Source organism: Patagioenas fasciata, chromosome 2, assembly GCF_037038585.1.
Source record: "Patagioenas fasciata isolate bPatFas1 chromosome 2, bPatFas1.hap1, whole genome shotgun sequence".
NCBI classification, from domain to species: Eukaryota; Metazoa; Chordata; class Aves; order Columbiformes; family Columbidae; genus Patagioenas; species Patagioenas fasciata.
In genome coordinates, this window is record NC_092521.1 from 76,964,076 (window position 1) to 76,986,299 (window position 22,224).

At 39.6% G+C, this 22,224-nt stretch overlaps 1 protein-coding gene across 2 annotated transcripts; it reads left to right on the forward strand.

The window, feature by feature from the left end:
* The first annotated feature begins 7,236 nt into the window (after positions 1-7,236).
* LOC139827200 (carboxymethylenebutenolidase homolog) lies at positions 7,237-18,416 on the forward strand. 2 transcript variants are annotated; one of them, XM_071804461.1, is made up of 4 exons: positions 7,237-7,692; positions 13,807-14,029; positions 14,856-14,963; positions 17,609-18,416. In XM_071804461.1, exons 2-4 carry the CDS (start codon positions 13,815-13,817, stop codon positions 17,706-17,708), a joined length of 423 nt encoding a protein of 140 aa, XP_071660562.1. In that variant the 5' UTR covers positions 7,237-7,692; positions 13,807-13,814; the 3' UTR covers positions 17,709-18,416. The 2 variants fall into 2 exon arrangements, with proteins under 2 accessions (XP_071660562.1, XP_071660563.1); XM_071804462.1 differs by lacking the exon at positions 17,609-18,416 and adding an exon at positions 16,619-17,376 and having other exon boundaries at positions 7,239-7,692.
* Positions 18,417-22,224: the final 3,808 nt, after the last annotated feature.

A 22,224-nucleotide genomic window follows, 5' to 3' on the forward strand; every position in this document is an offset into this window, starting at 1 on the left:
CTACCCATTGTTGTTTTGTTTGTTTCACATGTTGTAGTCAAACATATAAAACTTTAAAATAAGTCTACCAGGAAAAAATGAATTATTAGATGAACATATAAGACACAATACAGTTTAAATATATAATGGGAAAGAGCTGATAACTGATTTTCCATTCACAAACTGTTTTCATTTGATTAGACTAAAATCAGAAAATAGAAAAAAACCCAGCACTTAAATATTAAATAAACATATATTTCAGAACTCCAGAAACACAAACACAATTACCTTGCCAGACAGTACATCCTTGAAGGGTTTAATTGCAAATATTTCACATTATCAGGTAAAATGTAAAGTAAAATGTAAACCATTAAATATTTAAAGATGCAGATACAGAAGCTGAGGAAACCAGCTCTAGACAAAAGCCTGTGAACAGTAGCATTGGCTTTTAAGGTTCATAAACCATATAGACTTATAAGCTTTGTAGTGTAGTCAAAATGTACTAGTGTTTCTACATATGCTGTAGAATGCATTTCATACTAAATATTATGTGGTTCTTTCCTCATCTCAGAAGGGAAAATAAAATTTTCTGTATGATCATCTCAAACAATTGGGGGAAAAGGTAGCACCATGGTGGCATTTGAATGAACATGCACTCTTTAAGAAAGCATGAAGGTAAAATGAAATGCCCCCAAACATGCCAATGTCAGACCGCAGAATGCATTTGTTTTACATTTCTTGGGAGGAAAGCGATGAAAATAAAAATTAAAAACAAACAAACAAGCAAACCACCACACATACCCGAAGCACAGCAAGAGTGTGGGACAGTAGAGACAAGTTGCAACAGCTCAGCACAGATTATTACCACTGAATGAAATCCCAAAAGTGCTAACTCATAAAATTGAAGGGGTGCGTTCAAGGAGCAGATTTCTATAAATAATAGATATGAGTTACTGCCTTTACCTTTGCATATCTCGGAGTCACAAAGTTAAAAGTTCACTCTTTCAAAAGTTGTTGATTTTATTGCTAGTGTAGGCAGGCTGTGCTACTCTGAGGAGCACTGCTATACCTGAGTACCAACCTTCTTTTTAACCTACACAAAATGGTATAAAGCATTGAAGGTCTTTTCATCTTAGGAAACATGTTGACTTAGCTGAGCAATTAATTTAGACAAAACATTTTTTTTGAAGGGCGTTCCTAGTCCCCATAGGGCTGGGACTGGCCTACAGATCCAAAAAGCAAACCTCCACCTAATTCTGTAGTGTTCTAGGTTTGATAAATGATGCCTTTTATGCCCTCAGGCTATGGAGTGTGAGGGAAGTCAGCTGTCAGCAGACAGTTGCCATGCGGCTGAGATCTGACTGTGGAGCTGAAAGGAGGTCTGTGTCTCTGTGAGCTAAACTACTAACTTTGTGAGGATGAGGGTTTTCTGATGCTCTGGAACAATTAATTGGTCTACAGTCTGCTCCTTACTGTTGTATTTCCTCAGAACTTGACATCTCCTACTCTGCTCCATGATTGGAAGTACGGTGTTCTTGTGACTGAATGCAATAATTCTCAACACAAAATTGGATGTACACCTTTCATGCTGTGCAGGATACGGGCAAACCACTAGTACGCCAGGGTGCTTCCTTATTACAGTAAGAATCTGCTCCATCACAGGTACTCAGTGTCTGATGAATTGGTATTTCTCCACACTTCCTGTAATTTTTCCTTGTGATTCATTCCATGTCACACTTCTTTTTGTAACACCTTCTTTCCCTCCACCTTGTACTGCTGATACTGCAGTGGTAAAGGGAAGAAGGGTGGGGTTTCCATTGCTCTAGGCAGGAGGAGAGCTGAGAGTTTTCAGGCAGCTGTGTCTGAATGAAGAGGGTCTGTGTGTGTCTCCCCTGATTGCTTCAAGATGCTTCTGCACTGGTGCACCAATGTTTATTGAGAGGAAAAGAGCTGGAGTTTTTCTTAGTGCAGTATGGGATGAGGAGCTATAAGACCTGTATTTCAGAGGCCACACAAAGACTGCTGGCTTGTAGCATCTTATCAGGCTAGCGTGAGTGGGGAAGAACCTGTTCTTCTGCATGGGCTTGGGAAGGTTCCTTTTCAAGGCAATACGTAACCTTTCTAATCAGTACTTAACCAAAGGCAGTGAAATTTTGCCGGTATCTTTCCAAACACAAGTATGCCATAGATGTCAGGTTTTTTCACAGAAATAAACACAGCAAAATAAACCCAAAACTTGCAACATACTTTGGTCTGCTTTAAGCGGAACTGATCGAGTCATATCACCATGATCAGTGAGATACACACTGTGTGTCTGAGAAGGGAGAGACCAAAGGCATTTACGAAGCGAAAGAGGAAAGCAGATTGCCAGGGAACCCACTGCTGCCCTGTGGGCTGGTCTTGGGAGAACACACAGGAGCCTCTGGGGGTCACCTTGTGATGGCAGCTTCCTGAATCTCTGCTTGTTTCCTTCTGCTTGAGGAGACTGCATTATCTTCTAGTGATTGCACCATCACAATTCTGCTGCTGGTTGTGCAACACATTTCAGCTGAGGTCACCCCAAGCCAGGGTTTGCACACCCCCTTTAGTGCTGAGTGGACTCTTACTGTGCTTCTCTTTTTCTAGTCACCAAATTATGTCTCTTCCCTTTCTTCCCACATGTGATACCTTCACTTTTTCTTTTCTGACCTTAGTCCATCAGGTGTTTGTTTGTTTGTTTTTTCTGGCTCATAAATAAGTCTCATTACATGTTCGATAGAAAATAATTGTTTTACATAATTGTCTTTGTTTAAATGGAATGCATTAATGATGAATTTATGTTAAACAGTATTATGTTGTATGCAAAATCTAAAATGGTTGTAATCAGGACCTAGTTTGGTCATCTTTTACAGGATAGTGTATTGTTTTGCTGTGTGTAACTTCAAATTAAATACTCAAAGCAGGTAAAATACTAGGGATAAAATTATTTATATTTTCTAGATTTGTATCACAAATTGTATTATATGGTTTAGTCATTGAAAATAGCCTGTATGGAAACCTATAAATATTTTCTAATGCTTGTAGACATTTCTGTGGAATAGTTAACAATGATATTTAACAACATTACTTTCTCAGGAAAAAAGAAATCAAAACAAAATTACACCTGCATAGGAACTTTCCATGTTATGAATTACCAAAAAAAATTCAGTGTTTGATTAATTAGTTAATTTTTGATGTGTCTGTGTGTGTGTCTGGCTGTGCAGAGGCATCTGCCCAGAATTCTTTGCAGAAAGAGAAGCTTGGAAGCCTTCTGATGACTGGTCCAAGTTTGATAATTGGCTGAAAACTCGAGATGCCAGGAAAATAAACAAGTAAGATGTCAGGGAGCTGGATACGACATTGCCTGCTGCTGTCAGATATTGATTCCTGCCTCCACCTTTTTATTTTCTTTGAGTTTGGATGCAGCTAATCTATCAATGAAGGGGGACTTTTAAAATGACTTCTTAAAAGTGGGTGGAATTGGTGGCCTTTTTATTTTCCCTTGAACAGAGTTCAAGGACAAGTCTTTCAGTAGTGGCTTAGTGTTTTGTCATCTGATGTTGATACCATAGACTGCTAATTCCTTCCTCTGCCTCAAAAAGCACGGTTTAAAAATGGCCGGTGACACAAGCAGTGAGAAAGCATAATTCACATCTTGAGTCTCAACGAGTGTAACAGACTGATCCTTTAAGATGTTCTATGGAAAGAAGAAAAGAGCTTTTGATAGCACCATAGTAACTTGCTCAGCATGGTATAAGTGGCCCCAGGTAGCTGATGGCTGGATCTTTTGTCAGGGTGCAGTGAGGGCTGGTGGCTCCCTGGGGGACAGAGTGCTGGGAGCCAAGAGAAGTGCCAGGGCCTCATCCCAGGGTCCTCCACAAAGATGGACAGGGCAGGGACCTGGGTGGCAGCCAGGGCCAATGGAGACAGATCTGAGCTCAAGCTGGGAATGAGGCAGTTGGGGTCAGAGGCAGGTCCAGACACATTAACCAGTTATCAGACACAGTCCAGTGATCTCCAAGCAGGTCTGTAGCGATGTGGCAGGGCCAAAGCCAGGCCAGGAGATTGGTCTGTGGTTCCGTGATCTGGACAACGGTACAGATCTATAGGGCCTGTGGGGAGGCACAGGCAGAGCTGTGACACAGCAGGAGCTATAGGACAAGCAAGGCTGAGTGGCAGAGCCTCAACCTAAAAGCAGCTCCCACGGGAGACAGGGGTTGTCAGGTTTGTTGAGTCTGCCCCACGACACACTCTGTATTTGATGAGAAGGTTATGGGAGATGTAACTGAATCATTCCCAAAGAGCTCCTGTCTCTGAGGTTTCACTTGTCATATAAGCTTTTCAGATTAGCAGCCCCTAATATTTGCCTGAACTAATGATTTATTTAAAGTATGTGAAAGAAAATGTAGTAGCAACATGATATGGGGACCCTTATATGGATCTCTGCATTTTCTTTTCATATTTTCAAATACTGTTATTACTGTACCTGCTAAATTTGCATTTATTTGTATGTTTCAGGGAAGCTGATGCTGTCCTGAAATATCTAAAGGAACGGTGTGGTGTAAAGAAATTAGGGGTCGTTGGTTTTTGCTGAGGTGGTGTTGCTGTATGTCACCTGATGATGACTTACCCAGAATTGAAGGCTGATGTATCACTCTATGGTAGGTAAATACAAGGATGCAATATAAGCAGGTACATATGCATATCTATACTGTGTAGCTTTGGTACTTGATATAGCATTATTTCTTCAAATCAGCTTGTCAGCTGATAAGGAGAGATATTTTGCCTTGGAATACATCAAAGTTGTACCAGTGGAGGTCTAGACTGGGCATTAAGAAGCAGGTCTTTTCTGAGAGGGTGGTCAAACACTGGAACAGACTTCCTAGAGATGTGGTTGATACTTCAAGCCTGTCAGTGTTTAAGAGGCATTTGGACACTGTCCTTCACAACATGATTTAACTTGGTCAGCCCTGAATAGATCAGGGAGTTGGACTAGATGATTGTTGTAGGTCACTTCCAACTGAAATATTCTATTCTATTCTATTCTATTCTATTCTATTCTATTCTATTCTATTCTATTCTATTCTATTCTATTCTATTCTATTCTATTCTATTCTATTCTATTCATTTTCAGCAGAGTAGGAAGGATATTATGCAAAGAAGATGGTGGTGAGGCTATTTATTCCTAGTTTCAGAATGGATCACAGCAGCAATGTCTTTTTTTCAGGTCTGGACAGACACACATGTTGTCCTTTGGTCACCTTCTCCAATTTATTAATAGCTCCCTTTTCCTGTTTGGTACTGCTTTACATGCTGCAGAGCTAGAACTTCACCTGGGAGCAGGCTGTGTTATTTTTGATCTAACTGCTCTCTGAAGTTAGATTGTGGTTATTTTAACACCAGCTTTCTATTTACGCTCTGCTCAAGAAGCTGGGATAGCTAAAGCTGCCCTTTGCTAACGTTCTCAGAATGTAAATTTTGGTCTACTTACTAAAGCATTGACTTTCCAAGTCAGTTAAAAAGAACTCAATCTCATATGCACAAAAACATCTTTCAAGTTTTATTTATTCAGATATTCAATGTATCTTAAGAAACTGGCTTAAATAGAGTTTTAATCTAGGACAGTGTTGTAGGAGCCGTGGTTACAGTAGGTTTAAAGTAAAGCTGGTATTTATAGTTACATATTGCCTGAGACATTAAAGCTTTTCACTGCAGAAGCAGAGTGCTCTATTTGAATCTGGATTTCACCTTAAGAGTCAGCTGAAGAGTTCTTTGTTTCTTTAATGTTTTCTAGAACTAATAAAGGATTCTGATGATATATCCAATCTCCTGAACCCTACATTTTTCATTTTTGCTGAAAAAGTTGACTTCATTCCCCTGCATCAAGTGTGCTAATAACCTCCATGTTCTTTCATTTCTGCATGTTTAAATTTCCATCCTGAACTTGGAGTAAAACCCCAGCCTCATAGTAGTGCTTCAAGTTCAACAAAAAAGCAGAAAAGACAGAGAAGATACAGAAGGGTAAATGTAACCTAGGCAAAGAATGAAAACTAGATTTTTAAAATTTTAGTCTATTTCTTTTATAAACAGTATGACTAATAAGCCAGGCAACAAAGTTCTATGAAATTTCCATTGCTATTTGGGAGTACTCTCGTCTGGGAGCTACTATTTGCTGTATGAATTTGTTTTCTATTGATCCTAGGAACCCACAAATGGTGTAGGATATTCCAAATCGCATCCATAGATGTCTGTTAGAAGCTTTTTATTCAGTTGTAGTGTATTTAGCATTGAAATGTATTTCACACGCAGGAATACTTTTGTTATATCCAAATCAGTACAGATTGTTGGCCCTGCCTTTATATTCTAACAATTTTTCTAGACACTTACTGTAAAGGTGTCTTTTCTTTTGGTTTTTGCTTTTCAGTTTGCCCATATGGAGCTTCATTATTAATGCCTAGCCTCCATGATAAATTATGGAGTTGAATTATGAATAAGATGAGGACTGGCAACATGGAATATGGCTATATTAATATAGCTCCTACTGTGGTCTGTATTACAGGCCACCCTACTGAAGCAGAAGTTAAAGAAAAATTGCAAAGTCAATTTTGAAGTTAAAGTTTATCCTGGACAAACTCATGGTTTTTTTACATTGCAGAAGATATCAATCCTCAAGATAGGTCTTACATTGAGGAAGGAAGAAAGGATATGATCAGCTGGCTGAATAAATACATTTAATAGAAGAACAAGAAACTTAATTTGTAATGCAATTATATAATACACTGGAGTTTTTCGCTAAGACATTTTAGAAAATTGGAGGGGAGAGTTTGTTGAAATAGGAATTAAAGAAAAAAAGCAAACAGAATATTTTAGATATTTTTTGTCAGTAAATTCTAATTGGTACTTTCATATTAGTTTCTTTTTAAGAAGCCTCAGATTGCACATAGGAGTGTCATGTTTTAATATGCTGTGAAATATACTCAATTTCCTTGAGGTTTGTCTTAAGGCTTGAAACAAGTTAGACTAATGGTACATTAATGTCTGTGTGTATTATGGCTCGTGTTCATCTAAGTTCTAAACAAATCACAAGCCCAAAGTTTAGGGATGCAAATACATTATTTGGTGAAGCACATTTTGAGAGACTAGTTTTTTTTGATGTGTACCCTATTCTGTGAAACTCGATAGATGATCACCTGGTCAGTTTAGGAATTCAAAAGTACAATGCAACGTGCAGACTGGGCATTTTAATGCATGACTTACAAACCAAAGTTACTGCTTAAAGAAGAAATGTTATGTGTTTTTGCATAATGTATGTTGTTACGTAGTTTTTCCATTGATCTTATGAGACAAATCTCTGTGTTGCATCAGCTCAAGGTTGCATCTACCTCAGCACCCAGTCTCAGATGACAACTGCATGGAGATTTTCCCCTCTCAACCCACTTTTTGGAGGTTTGAGGAAGCCCTGAGCTGGATGTGGCTGCTGGCACACTGTGTCACACGGCAGCTGATGGACCGAGCTGCTGTGACTTTGCTGGTCTGTTTCTGAACCCGCTGGCAGTGTTGGCCTCCAGTGCAGCCTGTGACAGTGACTGCCATGGATTAATCACGTTTCCTGGGGAGAAAGGCTTGTGTTCTGTAGTTTGAAAGCAGCTGCCACAGATCTTCACTGCGGGCTGGTACTTCCAGAGAGAAATGAAGGTATGTCCCTTTTCACCTTCTCAGTGCTACTGAAAAGATTGCTATGTGATTTAATGGGAAGAAAATGCAATTTTGGAAAGGCTTAATATTACTAATGAAAATCTCTCAAATTGGACTTGTATACTATCAGAGAAATATACATTGTGATGTATCATTCAAAAATAGTCAGCAGTATATATTAGCCATCTCTTTCCTGATGGGAATTTAATTTATTTTGCTTTTTCCCATCTGTGTTTTCCATGCTGCTAATGGCCCTTTATCTTTCCCGTGGGGAGGTCTTCAGAGAATTCTGGCCTGCAACTGCTAATTAGCTGTTACTTTTCATGATACCATCTATATGTAAAGTATGAATCCACTTGTTATCTGGGTGATACAGCTCTCACATTTTTTCTGGGAGAAGAATGCAAAGGTCTGGAAGTTTCCTGTGCCTTGATTATGCCAGTGTAAAACTATGATGACTCCGCTTTCCTGGAGTCCCATTAACATCAGAAGGTTAGCTGGTGTGCAAGAGGACGATCAGGTCATATATTTAGAGAACAGCAGTCATCCGAAATACTGAAATGGCATGTGTGCTGTAACACTAATACCATGACTAAGGAAAAAGGAAAACAAAACAAAACCAAACCAAACAAGTAAACTGAATGAGATCAGGAAAGTGTTAACTAATAAAATATAATGAGTGTGTGCAAGGATCAGGTTTCTACAAATAAGAGTTATGTAAGTTACTGCCTTTAACTTTGTATATCTCAGAGTCACAAAGTTCTCTCTTTCTATATCTGTTATTTTTATTGCCAGTGTACGCAGGGTGTGCTATTGTGAGGAGTACAACTATAGCTCAGTACCAAACTTCTTTTTAAGCTACACTAAATGGTATTAGGCATTGGAGGTCTTTTCTTTTCACCTAAGAAACACGTTGATGTAGCTGAACAGTTCATTTAGACAAAACTTTTTTTTAAAGGGTATTCCTAATTCACATAGGCTGTAGTATTGCTTTTCAACATTACATTGCCATTGTTATTACCTCCTTAGACTATCCATCCATTGGTAAAAGACATATCTAAAGCCATCAGTGGGGCGAGGTACTGAAGTAGAGACATAATTTCAAAGTTCTACACAAGACAGAGTTTATAAATTGTAGGAAAAATATTTTCTCTTTCAGAATGAAAATAAAGTGTGTAAAAAGCTAAGAGTTCTGTAGATTGCTGTACATACCATTGTACTAAATGTTTAATACGTTGATACATTTTTATGATAACACAGGACATTTAATACATTTTTTTCCTTTTGGATTAAAGTGACTGTTTGATCCTTGTATCCCTCCTGTTCTTTTGATTTTCTTTTTATTGGACTATCAGGATTACCCTTCAAAGAGCTTTATTTAAGGATATTAGCAATCAGAACTCTCTATTTCCTCAGAGGCACATCTAAAAAGTAGTACTAAATGCACGTTAGACTTTTGTCTTGGGAAAGCGATCTTAAGATATTGTTCTCATATATAAGCTGTTTTCCTGTATTCTAAATAACTTTGTCAATGCTATTTATTTACATTTCCTAAAATGAAGTCAAACAAAAGAAAAAAAAAGTCTACCAAAGATTTCCAGAATGAAGTCATAATATTCAAAACCCAGCCCTTTTGTTTCAATTTGGGCTTTGGCTTTTCCTTCAAAGAACAGTAGTAAAATTAATGCAAGAAAAATTGGCAGTTTGAAGCATTCCTAGAAAATTCCTAGGAAATTACAGCAATGCTTGCAGAACCTTATCTCCACTAGAGCTGCTTAACCACATTTCCACTCCCTTAGTCACAGGACTGTGGCTCTGGAAATTCTTCCTTATCCATAAGACTGTTTCCCATTACCTTGATATTAACATCAAACTTCAGAAACTAAAGAGGTTTCAATTTAATTTTGTATTGATTCCCCCTTCCTTGCTGAACAAGTTGTCAGCTATTCTACTTAGAAATCCAAACTTACTTCAGCACATTCACAATCTCTGTACGGTACATACTGTTGGTTGCACTTTGGACTCTAATGCTGTGTTCCAATTTGGCTGTTATCGCTTTTTTGTAAGAGTCCTCTCAGCACTAAAGGGGGTGTGCAAACCCTGGCTTGGAGTGACCTCAGCTGAAATGTGTTGCACAACCAGCAGCAGAATTGTGATGGTGCAATCACTAGAAGATAATGCAGTCTCCTCAAGCAGAAGGAAACAAGCAGAGATTCAGGAAGCTGCCATCACAAGGTGACCCCCAGAGGCTCCTGTGTGTTCTCCCAAGACCAGCCCACAGGGCAGCAGTGGGTTCCCTGGCAATCTGCTTTCCTCTTTCGCTTCGTAAATGCCTTTGGTCTCTCCCTTCTCAGACACACAGTGTGTATCTCACTGATCATGGTGATATGACTCGATCAGTTCCGCTTAAAGCAGACCAAAGTATGTTGCAAGTTTTGGGTTTATTTTGCTGTGTTTATTTCTGTGAAAAAACCTGACATCTATGGCATACTTGTGTTTGGAAAGATACCGGCAAAATTTCACTGCCTTTGGTTAAGTACTGATTAGAAAGGTTACGTATTGCCTTGAAAAGGAACCTTCCCAAGCCCATGCAGAAGAACAGGTTCTTCCCCACTCACGCTAGCCTGATAAGATGCTACAAGCCAGCAGTCTTTGTGTGGCCTCTGAAATACAGGTCTTATAGCTCCTCATCCCATACTGCACTAAGAAAAACTCCAGCTCTTTTCCTCTCAATAAACATTGGTGCACCAGTGCAGAAGCATCTTGAAGCAATCAGGGGAGACACACACAGACCCTCTTCATTCAGACACAGCTGCCTGAAAACTCTCAGCTCTCCTCCTGCCTAGAGCAATGGAAACCCCACCCTTCTTCCCTTTACCACTGCAGTATCAGCAGTACAAGGTGGAGGGAAAGAAGGTGTTACAAAAAGAAGTGTGACATGGAATGAATCACAAGGAAAAATTACAGGAAGTGTGGAGAAATACCAATTCATCAGACACTGAGTACCTGTGATGGAGCAGATTCTTACTGTAATAAGGAAGCACCCTGGCGTACTAGTGGTTTGCCCGTATCCTGCACAGCATGAAAGGTGTACATCCAATTTTGTGTTGAGAATTATTGCATTCAGTCACAAGAACACCGTACTTCCAATCATGGAGCAGAGTAGGAGATGTCAAGTTCTGAGGAAATACAACAGTAAGGAGCAGACTGTAGACCAATTAATTGTTCCAGAGCATCAGAAAACCCTCATCCTCACAAAGTTAGTAGTTTAGCTCACAGAGACACAGACCTCCTTTCAGCTCCACAGTCAGATCTCAGCCGCATGGCAACTGTCTGCTGACAGCTGACTTCCCTCACACTCCATAGCCTGAGGGCATAAAAGGCATCATTTATCAAACCTAGAACACTACAGAATTAGGTGGAGGTTTGCTTTTTGGATCTGTAGGCCAGTCCCAGCCCTATGGGGACTAGGAATGCCCTTCAAAAAAAATGTTTTGTCTAAATTAATTGCTCAGCTAAGTCAACATGTTTCCTAAGATGAAAAGACCTTCAATGCTTTATACCATTTTGTGTAGGTTAAAAAGAAGGTTGGTACTCAGGTATAGCAGTGCTCCTCAGAGTAGCACAGCCTGCCTACACTAGCAATAAAATCAACAACTTTTGAAAGAGTGAACTTTTAACTTTGTGACTCCGAGATATGCAAAGGTAAAGGCAGTAACTCATATCTATTATTTATAGAAATCTGCTCCTTGAACGCACCCCTTCAATTTTATGAGTTAGCACTTTTGGGATTTCATTCAGTGGTAATAATCTGTGCTGAGCTGTTGCAACTTGTCTCTACTGTCCCACACTCTTGCTGTGCTTCGGGTATGTGTGGTGGTTTGCTTGTTTGTTTGTTTTTAATTTTTATTTTCATCACTTTCCTCCCAAGAAATGTAAAACAAATGCATTCTGCGGTCTGACATTGGCATGTTTGGGGGCATTTCATTTTACCTTCATGCTTTCTTAAAGAGTGCATGTTCATTCAAATGCCACCATGGTGCTACCTTTTCCCCCAATTGTTTGAGATGATCATACGGAAAATTTTATTTTCCCTTCTGAGATGAGGAAAGAACCACATAATATTTAGTATGAAATGCATTCTACAGCATATGTAGAAACACTAGTACATTTTGACTACACTACAAAGCTTATAAGTCTATATGGTTTTATGAACCTTAAAAGCCAATGCTACTGTTCACAGGCTTTTGTCTAGAGCTGGTTTCCTCAGCTTCTGTATCTGCATCTTTAAATATTTAATGGTTTACATTTTACTTTACATTTTACCTGATAATGTGAAATATTTGCAATTAAACCCTTCAAGGATGTACTGTCTGGCAAGGTAATTGTGTTTGTGTTTCTGGAGTTCTGAAATATATGTTTATTTAATATTTAAGTGCTGGGTTTTTTTCTGTTTTCTGATTTTAGTCTAATCAAATGAAAACAGTTTGTGAATGGAAAATCAGTTATCAGCTCTTTCCCATTATATATTTAAACTGTATTGTGTCTTATATGTTCATCTAATAATTCATTTTTTCCTGGTAGACTTATTTTAAAGTTTTATATGCTTGACTACAACATGTGAAACAAACAAAACAACAATGGGTAGATGTGACTTAATAATAAATACAACAAAGAGCATTAGTCTTACATAAATATGTTCCTAAAGTTAATATAGCTTTGAAATAAGCTACAGCTTATCTTGAATTGGTCTGTGAAAATGAAATCTCACAGGAGGTTCAACAGTAGCCCTGCTAACACTGCTGGGGATCTGCTGAATTTTACAGTCCAGAAAATCCTGGTCCCTGGAAGTCTGTGCAAATCCCCTGGCTGCAGGATTGTTTCCTTGTTTGTTTTCCTAAAGGTGTCCCTTTAGTGCCACAGCTATTGAAATCCCACTAGTTCAGGGTCTGTTCAATAACCTGCTTTTCCCCATTTCTCTCTATGAGAGTATTCGGCATAGTCAAGTTTGAATGTCCTTATTTCTACACTAGCAAAGTTTTCTGAGACAATTCAAGTAATCTATCTGTAGAGAATTTATGTAAAGACTTATCTAAATTCTCTCCACATTCTTTAATAATTTGGAGATGCTCTATGCATATTCAAATAAGTTACTTGGATCATTCTGCAGCAATAGGAAGACAGTTCAACCAGCTGGTTAACCTACAGTCTGTGGCAGAAAATCATTAACCTGAGACCGAAGAGCTACGTGTATCTGTGTTAGATTCAGCTGGTATTTTTTGACCTTTGTGAATTACTTGTTTATTTTCATTTAAGTAATACTTTGTAAAACATTAACCGTACCCTACTGTTACCTTGTTCATAAAACATTTAACTCAATAAATTTTTCCTTATTCTCAGTTTTCATTTTTCCTATCTTGGAGTTCAGATGCATTCCTCACTATATATTAAACCAAATATAATTTTCTACTCTGGCTTTCACTGGTGTATTTTACTTGGCACCTTCCCTAAGTATCTTCCTTCAAAAGTCTGTAACATCTGAGGGTAAAGCTGGTTTAGAAGAAAGATATCTTGACACTCAAAAAGCCTATTATGAAACATTTTAAATCTTTACAGGAAAATATCACATTTAATCTAAGTGTGATTATTCGTTTCTACACAGTAGCATTTTTTTTCCTTCAGAATACTGAGTCCTATATAAGACCTTTACAGTCTATACTAAAGAAAGTTATGCATTCCTGATAAGGACATACATATGATGAAGAGTTAAGGAACTGGCTTCATCATTATTTAAATAGTTTGTGGTGACTCCCAGCTAGTTGGTCATAGCTTTATTTTTACTGTATTTCTTACTGTAGGGCAGGGAAATCCTGGTTATGTACCAGGTCCCCATTGAAGAGTTCATAACATAAGAAACTCTAGCAAGATTATTATTTATGAAAAGTCACCCAGGGGGCTTATGGACTTCTCCATTTTAGTTCTAACAGTAATCAGCATGTTCACAATACTACTGTAGTGATTCAAAAATTCAACAGTCTATGATACCTCTGTATTTGGATCTTTTTCATTATGGTATGCTGGAAAATTCTCAACCGAATGGTTTTTGTCCTTTAGTCTGACACATGGCAAACGAATCGAGGCCCTGTCCATGTGATATTGGAGACAGGTTTGATTACGGAGGCCGTGGGCAGGAAGTGCAAGTTGGGCACATCAAGGCGTATGTTTGCAAACCACCTGCCAGCACGGAAAAAGCTGTGGTTGTGATTCATGATGTATTTGGATGGGAACTCCCCAACATCAGATACATAGCTGATATGCTGACAACTAATGGATACATGTAAGAAATTCTACTTTTTTCCAAGCATATTTTTAATAAGAAAGATTGTTGAACCAATTATTTCATAGCATTTTTTTTTTGTTTGTTTGTTCTTTTATATATACATATATACAAGCAGGAATAATTTCATAGGCTTCGGTTACAGATTTCTCTAAAGTGGTTCCTATTTGTTATAACAGTGTCAAAAGTTTAACAAAGTTGAGTAGTCCTTCCGCAATGAGACAGTAGGCAAACACAAAAGAAAGGAGGGGAGATATAGAAAAATCTTATGTTGTATTGTTCATTGGGTTACTGGAGTGCCTCCATAGCCTGAAGCAGCCTGCTTCCCCCTCCTGATGTAGTTTCTGTTCAACTTTGCCAGTACGGTAAAAATTCCAGAAAAGATAAAAGTGATTCCGTGAAGGTACCATGTACCAGTTCGTACCAAAGAAAGACACATTTCCTCAAATATATGAAAAGCATACCGGATATCCTCTTTACTGTGTTGCTGGGCTAGCATTCCTTCTGACACAAATGCATGTACCACGTAAACTGTAGGGTGGTTTTTTTTTTTAAGCAGAAGGTAACTGCTAATATTTTTGTTTGTGCTAACAATTTGTTAAATTAAATGATGGATTTTAACAGGGCAAAATATATCTGGAAGTTATGCTAAGTCTCCTTATTAGACACAGAAAAAGAATAAGGGTGGCTTGTACAGTGCTTTGATGTAGATTGAGTTCTGTGCATATTCAACAGATAAAATTTGTTGTATAGTGCAGATGGACTTCCCTTTAGTCCTTTTTCAGTATGACTTAATAGGCATAAAATATTTTTGTTTTTCTTGCAGAACCATCTGCCCAGACTTTTTTGCAGGCCAAGAAGCTTGGAAACCTTCTAATGACTGGGCAACTTTCAAGGATTGGCTGAAAACTCGAGAGGCCAGCAAAATAGACAAGTACAACTGTTGTTCCTTGTCCAGAGAGTGCTCATCCTTCTGTAGCAGGACTTTTTGCCTCAGTAAACATGTAAAATTTGATCCTAAGTTATTAATGGATCAAACACAGTTGGGTGTCCACGGAAATTTCATGCAGCTCCTGGTTTATATGAGAGGTGCTTTTTGGAGAAAAGTAGAACTTTGAACAAGAATAAATGACCACTGCTTCCCTGTGCAGAGAGTAGAAGTGAGGTTAATAAGTCAAAAGAAAAGAACGGGCAAAGGCTAGAAGATTGAACTCACTCCTTCCACTTCAGTTGGATTCAGTTCCTGCAAGCAGGCACAACCTCCAGGGGTTTTAGCAAGGTTGCAAATGTAGCCATCAAACACTGTTTAGCTGGGGCAAATTAGTCCTACTCCCTATCAGATTCCAGTCCCAACCCTATATAGATATTTGCAATTTATACTGCAAATTGAGTACCTTGCAGCATATACAGTTATTGCAAAATGTTGCTGCATTTTGGAATATAACTGCTGTACGGCACAGAAAATAAGTGTGAAAGATTTGCAGGAGGGGAAGAGATAGTATTTAATACCCCATGTGTGTATACAAGTCATTCCTATGCACATATTCAGTGTTCATATTCAATATCATAATATATGACATTCATTCATATTTCTGCTGACAACTTTTTTAAATGTCATTATATAATTTAGCCTTAATGGCTGATTATTTTAAAAGACTTCTAAAAACATAATGTTTCAGAATACACTGGTTTTTAAAGCCATTGCACATTGTTACGAAATCTAGCAGAATCACTTTTTACAGCATTGTGTTTTCAATATTCTATGAGCTCTATGTGTGCCATCGTTTCTTCTGTAAACAGCACAGTATGGAGGAAGTATGGTGTACTCTGCAACATTTCACAGCAATGTTCCTTTGTGTTTTTTTATTATGAAGGCATATAACTCAAACTGCCCTTGTAATAGTTTCCTATCACGTAGGGGAATAACTGTTCTAACATAAGGCTATAAATCATAAAAAGCGGGATTTCTTGAAGAATAAAATCTTTCTTACATGTATCCATTAGTTGTAAGCATATCAGCCATGTATCTGGTGTTTGGGAGTTGCCATGCAAACATATAATGAATCACAACCACAGCTCTGTTTGTGCTGGCAGGTGGTTTGCAAACATATGCCTTAAAGTGCTCAACTTGCACTTCTTTCCCACAGCTCTCATAATCAAACCTGTCTCCAATACCACATGGGCAGGGCCTCGATTCATCTAGGAGTCTGCAAGAGAGCAGAAAGGAAAAACAGTAATATAATTTATTTACAGCAACAACCGTGATCATGAGTCATCTTCATGTAGTCCCCACAGTTCCTCCAGACAGCTAGTAATACCCACTTGGTACTGCAAGGTTAGAAGTGAAAGCTCCAGGTGTTTATTGTAAACAGGCGGCTCTCGACACCTAGTCCTGTGTGGTGCCATAAATATTAATTCATTCCAGGTCAGTCAGCAGAACCCGGGAATGCAATGAGGCCAGAAGGAGGGTTTATGTCAGTCCACCATTCCTGGCTTTGTGCCTGGAGCAATCCAGCATGTGATAACTACATTTTCATGTGATGTCCCCACACACTGTGCTTCATGACTACTCCTCTCGTGTTCTTACAGCTCCTCCTCACAGGCTGGCACCTGGTAGCTCCTGCTGTTCCTCCCGTGGGACATCTCCAAGTTTTCCTTGTGCATGTCCCCCTTCCCTTCCTCTATGGGGAATCCAAGGCTGCTGCATACCCATACTTTGCTGGTCCCCTTGTATCCCCTACTGCCTACAACCCTTTCCCAAGGGGTCCATCATTAATTGACATCTCTAAAAGTTCTAATAAATCAACTAGAAGATGGCAAATCAGCAGAGGGTTTTCTCTGAGTTACTCTCTATGTAATCTGAACTGAGAATGGTCAGAAGAATACAGACGTACACCAGATCACAGATATGTAACTTCTCTAGAGGTAAGCAGTTTAAGGGACAAATTAGAAGCTACTTTATTTCTCAACTCAAGACCTAAGAGGTCTTCTCAGAAGGATCCCTCAAGCTCAGTTTAATTTCCTATTCTTTTGACCTGGAGATAGGCCACTGTAGGATCTTTTTTAAACTCAACTAACTTTTGGTACCCCCTACTCTTCCTCCCTCACCAAGCACTAGGTGATCATAATATAACCTTTTTCCACCCCAGTTTGAGAAGCTGCTTAACCTACTACTAGCTCTGCAGCCACTCTTAACCAATCAAAATGGCACTCTTAGCTTACTAACAAGAACTAGTTTATCTTCCCAAGTAAATACATGTACTGGAATGATATTCCTTGGTCTGGCTGGTCCCCTTGTTAAAGTGAAATGCAGCATGCTGGCAATAAAAAATGAATGCACTCTTCAATGCTTTACTGTTTTTTGTTAGGAGTATATCTAAACCATTAATCCCCTTCTAGATTTTCTAACTAATTCAAATAGACCTTTAATGCACTTTCAGTACTCCCTCCCTTCTTCAATTTCTCTGCTACAAATGTGTGTATCATGGTAAAGGGTATTAAAAACAAAACAGGAAATTACAGTGAACAACAAATTACTCAAAATCCTGCCTCTTTATAGCAGTTATGCTCTTTTCACAGGACAGCACGCTTTGGGGTGATACACAGAGGTGCTCCCAGCACTGAGAACTGGCTCTCTCTAAGGATGCCTCTCAACAGTACCCTCTGTGAACAAAGTTGACCTTTTGAAATCAATCACCACCCAACCTCCAAAAGACGCAGCTGGAGTTCAGCCTCCCAGACTTGACCACAGCTTTGTCAGCATTACAATGAAGCCAAAATACCATTTCTGAATCCCATGCAAAGTAAAGGCATGAGACTTCAAATGCACTCTGTATAACTGGCTTGACTTAAAACAACTCTCACACCATTGTGCTTGCTGACTGTTTTTCTTTATGAGCAGTTCATCTGAGCAGTAAGCCGACAATAATTGATTTCTATTTAAGTAAAAGACTTGTTTCTTTAAAATAAATCTGTTTAAAAATACATGCTAAAACACAAGCTGTGTATAAACAAAGCAGCAGCATTGCCAAGGTTTATTAAATGTAAACAACACGCTGCATCAGTAAGTTCTTTTAAAAACACAATGACTTGAAGAATGTTTATGAGTTATTCACAGAAAGGGATAAATTGTCTTGCACTGCTGAGGCTATCCTTAAAAATAGGTCAAAATTCACAGCATAACCTTTTAATAGAGTGATGCTGGTGAAAAATACTAATTAACCTGTCATGGATGCAGATTTTCACTAGTATGTAAGAATAGTTCACCGAAGGGATTAACAGAGATGTTGAGCAGACCATGAATAAAACACTTTTTTTCCTCCCACACCCTGCAGAATTTATCCAGTACAGCTGAAATAGATTAAATAAAAATTGCAGGAACCCAGAATTTTAAAAGTTGTTTATTAATTGAATTATAATTTTCACCTATATGTAATTCAATAATCACAAATTTAATGAGCTGAAGGTTGTTAGTTTAGGAATCTGGCTGTATTTGCAGTTTAGATCAGTTCTTTGCACTTATAGGTGAGATCAGCACTTTGCATTCATGAAACTTCGTCTGAGGCTGGGACACATGAAGAATTTTTACATATCAACTACTCAGGTTTGTTCTCCACTTCAGAAATCAGCTGCATTGCCATTTCTTTTGACTTTTCTTTCATAGCTTTCTGAAAAGTGATTTTCATCATGACTTTAAAAAGCTGCATGGCTTGCGTTTTTTCAAAAAAATTACTCACTAAATGTTACAGTCTCACAGTTTTAGACACTTTGTCACATTTAATCAAGCCCACACACGGCATATTTGCAGCCCAGATCTGGCATTTCCATTGCCTTGATTTACCTTTCCCAGTTTCAAGATTTAGGCTACCACATAAACCTCCTCTATAAAATAGAACCAAATAGCAAACCAATTTCGGTAAGACTCAGTTTAGGCAGAGAGTCTGATCCGTGAACTTCTAATATGGTGGCCACAGCACAACAGCATTTGTGCCCTTGTCCCACCCACAGCAGTGAGCCTGGGGCTACAGCATCAACACAGAATCAGGTAACAAGACTCAAAACAGCTTCAGTTTGAAACACTTCCGTGCCTTCTCCTTATCTCTCTATTTATTCTTCCCATTGCTCAGAAACACCTCAGCAGCCTTTTTCCTGCTTCCTTATGGCATGTCATCAAGGTGGTAACTCCTGTCTTCTCATCCAGCAAGCTCTGATCTTCAGGTGGCAGGAGCAACAGATATGAAACTGGAAAAAAATGACCTTCATAGCAGTCCACACTATAGCAGGGGCTTCTCCTACCTTTATTGATTGCTGGTAATGCTTGGATGGCAGAAGTTCAGATTTGCTAGTTGTTAATCTTTGAATACTTTGAATGCTACTTCTTCTGTGATATATATTTGAGTTGTCTAAGGTCCATCCCCTTCCAATTGGGCTTTAGTTTATTGAGTAATTTTAGTGTGACTTTGCACTATTTAGCCAATGAAGTTTAAATAACAGAGAATTACACAGAGATTAACTCAGCGTTCTGGAACTAATACTGTTTGTCATGGGTAAAATGCTCTTATACGGCTCAGTATACCTCTACTTATATTTGTTTTTTAAAAAACAAAATCTCACTCATGATGAGCAAGCATAAACAGAATACCCTCAGGGTGCAATTCAAATTGTGCTTCTTCCAACTCATTGGCTCATCAAGTTTTAATGATGTCCCAAGGCAATCTGATTTTGCCATGTACAGGAGATAAATCGATAAACATTCAGCAGTGCAGACAAAATGCAGGGTGTGACAACATTGTATCACAACCAGGGCTCCCTCTGAATAGCTCGAGAGTCCTAAGGAGGAGGTGACATTCTACATTTTATCATAATGTAGCAGGCTACAGTGCCTTGCTGCACAGAGACAACATTCAGCAGCTTTGCTCGCTACAGCTTCCACTTACTAATAAACCCGGTTCCCCCCGCTAGTGGTGTGCATTTACTGCAGGATTTGACAGGAAATGTTCAGAGTGTCGACTATTCCACTTAGAGACAAACCCCCTAAAAGTCTTCATGGTGACAATCAAGGAGAGGGGCCCCATCTTGTGGACGTTTCCTTGAGCGAGTACGGCTGGGAAGCTGTTGAACACAGTGCTTTCAATGTGGTGCGGAAAAGCCAGCTCTGATAGCGAGCTGCAACATGTCCTGCCTAAATTAGAGTTAAGGCCGGTCTGAGTGGCATTATGTGCAGAAAACATCTGCTTACTTTCTCCCGAGGGAAACCATCCTCCCCTTTCTGCAGGTGCAAGGAATCTGGTCTCAATATGTCTTTTAAAGACCTGGAGGAAAGTTTATGGTCTGCCTCGCAAACTCCTTATCTGTGCACTGAGAAGGTGGGTTGACAGCAGAGGGGAATGAACCAGTATGAAGTATGGGCAACCAACACTGCTGAGGTCAACCAAGCAAACCTAGGAACAATTTAGCAGGAGCCCCAGAGCCCATGGCACTCATGGCCATGTGCTGTGAATGGCAGGAGAGTCTGGATCCCCAGCACAGCTAGAGACACCCTGTGCCGCTCATGACAACCCAGGCTCAATGCACTTGAAAGAAGAGTACAGGCAGGCTCTCTTACCTCTTCCATAGAGCTGTTTACACAACCTGCAGCTGCATCCCACATGTGCTATTCCACAGATACAACACCCACCTCATTAGCTTAATCTAAGGAGGCTCCCCACTGAATACTTATTTTTAAGAAGCTGTGTAGTATTTGGGAAAACAAACAGGAGAAAGCTGCTGCACCTGTGATGTGTGTTTCTAGTCTACTTTAACAGGTTTTTTAATGCCAAAAATGCAACTGACATTTTTCAATTTGGGCCAAGCTAAAGCAGACATTTCCTTACCAACTCCCTCAAATCTGTATTTTTCTGATTAGCAACATCTTCATCGCACTCGCCTCCTACAAAAATGATATATATGGTCCTGCGTTCACAAACAATACTTGGAAGATTTTTCTGAGGTCACGAAGGCATAGAGGGACAGGAGTGGTGCCAAGGGCCTGGAGGTCTCCTTGTGGTACGCAGGAATGCTGCAGGGTTAGGATCTGGATGTTTGGCTACATGAGATACAGCTAGTGACCTCATATGTCCCTTTGGGTACCCAGGCTAACACAGGCTCGGATCATCATGCAGAAAACACCAGGTTGGCACGGAGATGCTGGGGGAGAGGGGGTCAGAGGAGGTTTGGAGTTGAAGGCGTCCCTGGAAATCACCGCTTCCAACCTCCCACCATGGGCCAGGATGGCTTCTAAGTCAGATGGAATCACTCAAGGTTTTAGCCCAAGGGATTTTGAAACTCTCTGAAGGGGGAGATTCCATCACTCCTCTGGGTAGCTTGCTGCAGAGCTTGGGTGTGAAACAGTCGACCTCTTGCTTGCCCATTGCCAGGAGTGCAAAGGGTGGTGTCAGCAGCTGGGATCTGGGGCAGGGAGGTCTCTGGGCAGCAGCCGGTGTCAGGCTGCAGGTGCTTCACCTCAGCAGGGTGCAGAGTGGCCTGGTACTCCCCGGGCATGGTGGGACCGCCTGGGGGGAGCCACTGGAGCAGTCCGGCCGGAAGGGTCACTGGTATTAAAGAGGAGCCTGGACAATGCCCTCAGACACATGGTGTGAACTGTGGGGTTGTCCTGTGCAGGGATAGGAGTTGGACTTGATGATCCTTGTGGGTCCCTTCCAACTCAGGACATTCTATGATTCTGTGATGTATTTTTATTTTATCCCTCTATCTCGATGTCAGAGGAAATGTTGCTGAGCAGCATATGGTTTGTACAGTGCCTTTAAACTTGTGACTTCTCACAGCAATAGCTCAAAATCCTCAGGCTGTTGAGGTGTGCAGACAACCAGCAGACTGTGACCAATTAGTTATGCTGACGGGATAGCGATGTGCAAAAGTGCCAAACATTTCTGATATGGAAGAGAAAGCAGGATCCGTTCAGTACCCTTGATTTATGACTACTTTGACAAGGAAACAGGGTAAGAGACTGACAAATGTTGAAGAAAATAAAAAGGGATGCAGGTCCCTTAGAGGATCTCTGAGTAAGCACGAGTTGCCAAGTCATTGCCAAAGTAGTGAGTTTAAACAAAAAAAAAAAAAGAAAAAGAAAAAAAAAAGAAAAAGGAAAAAGGAAAAAGGGATGGGGAGCAAAACTGGAGCCAGTGTGGTAAGAGTAA

What these genes read in the sequence shown, in the direction of transcription:
- LOC139827200 (XM_071804461.1), top strand. Translation starts at nt 13,815, where the DNA reads ATGGCAAACGAATCGAGGCCCTGTCCATGTGATATTGGAGACAGGTTT. An exon ending in CTGACAACTAATGGATACAT is followed by an intron (nt 14,030 to 14,855) that starts GTAAGAAATTCT and finishes TTTTTCTTGCAG; the next exon opens with AACCATCTGCCCAGACTTTT. An exon ending in GAGGCCAGCAAAATAGACAA is followed by an intron (nt 14,964 to 17,608) that starts GTACAACTGTTG and finishes CTCTTTTCACAG; the next exon opens with GACAGCACGCTTTGGGGTGA.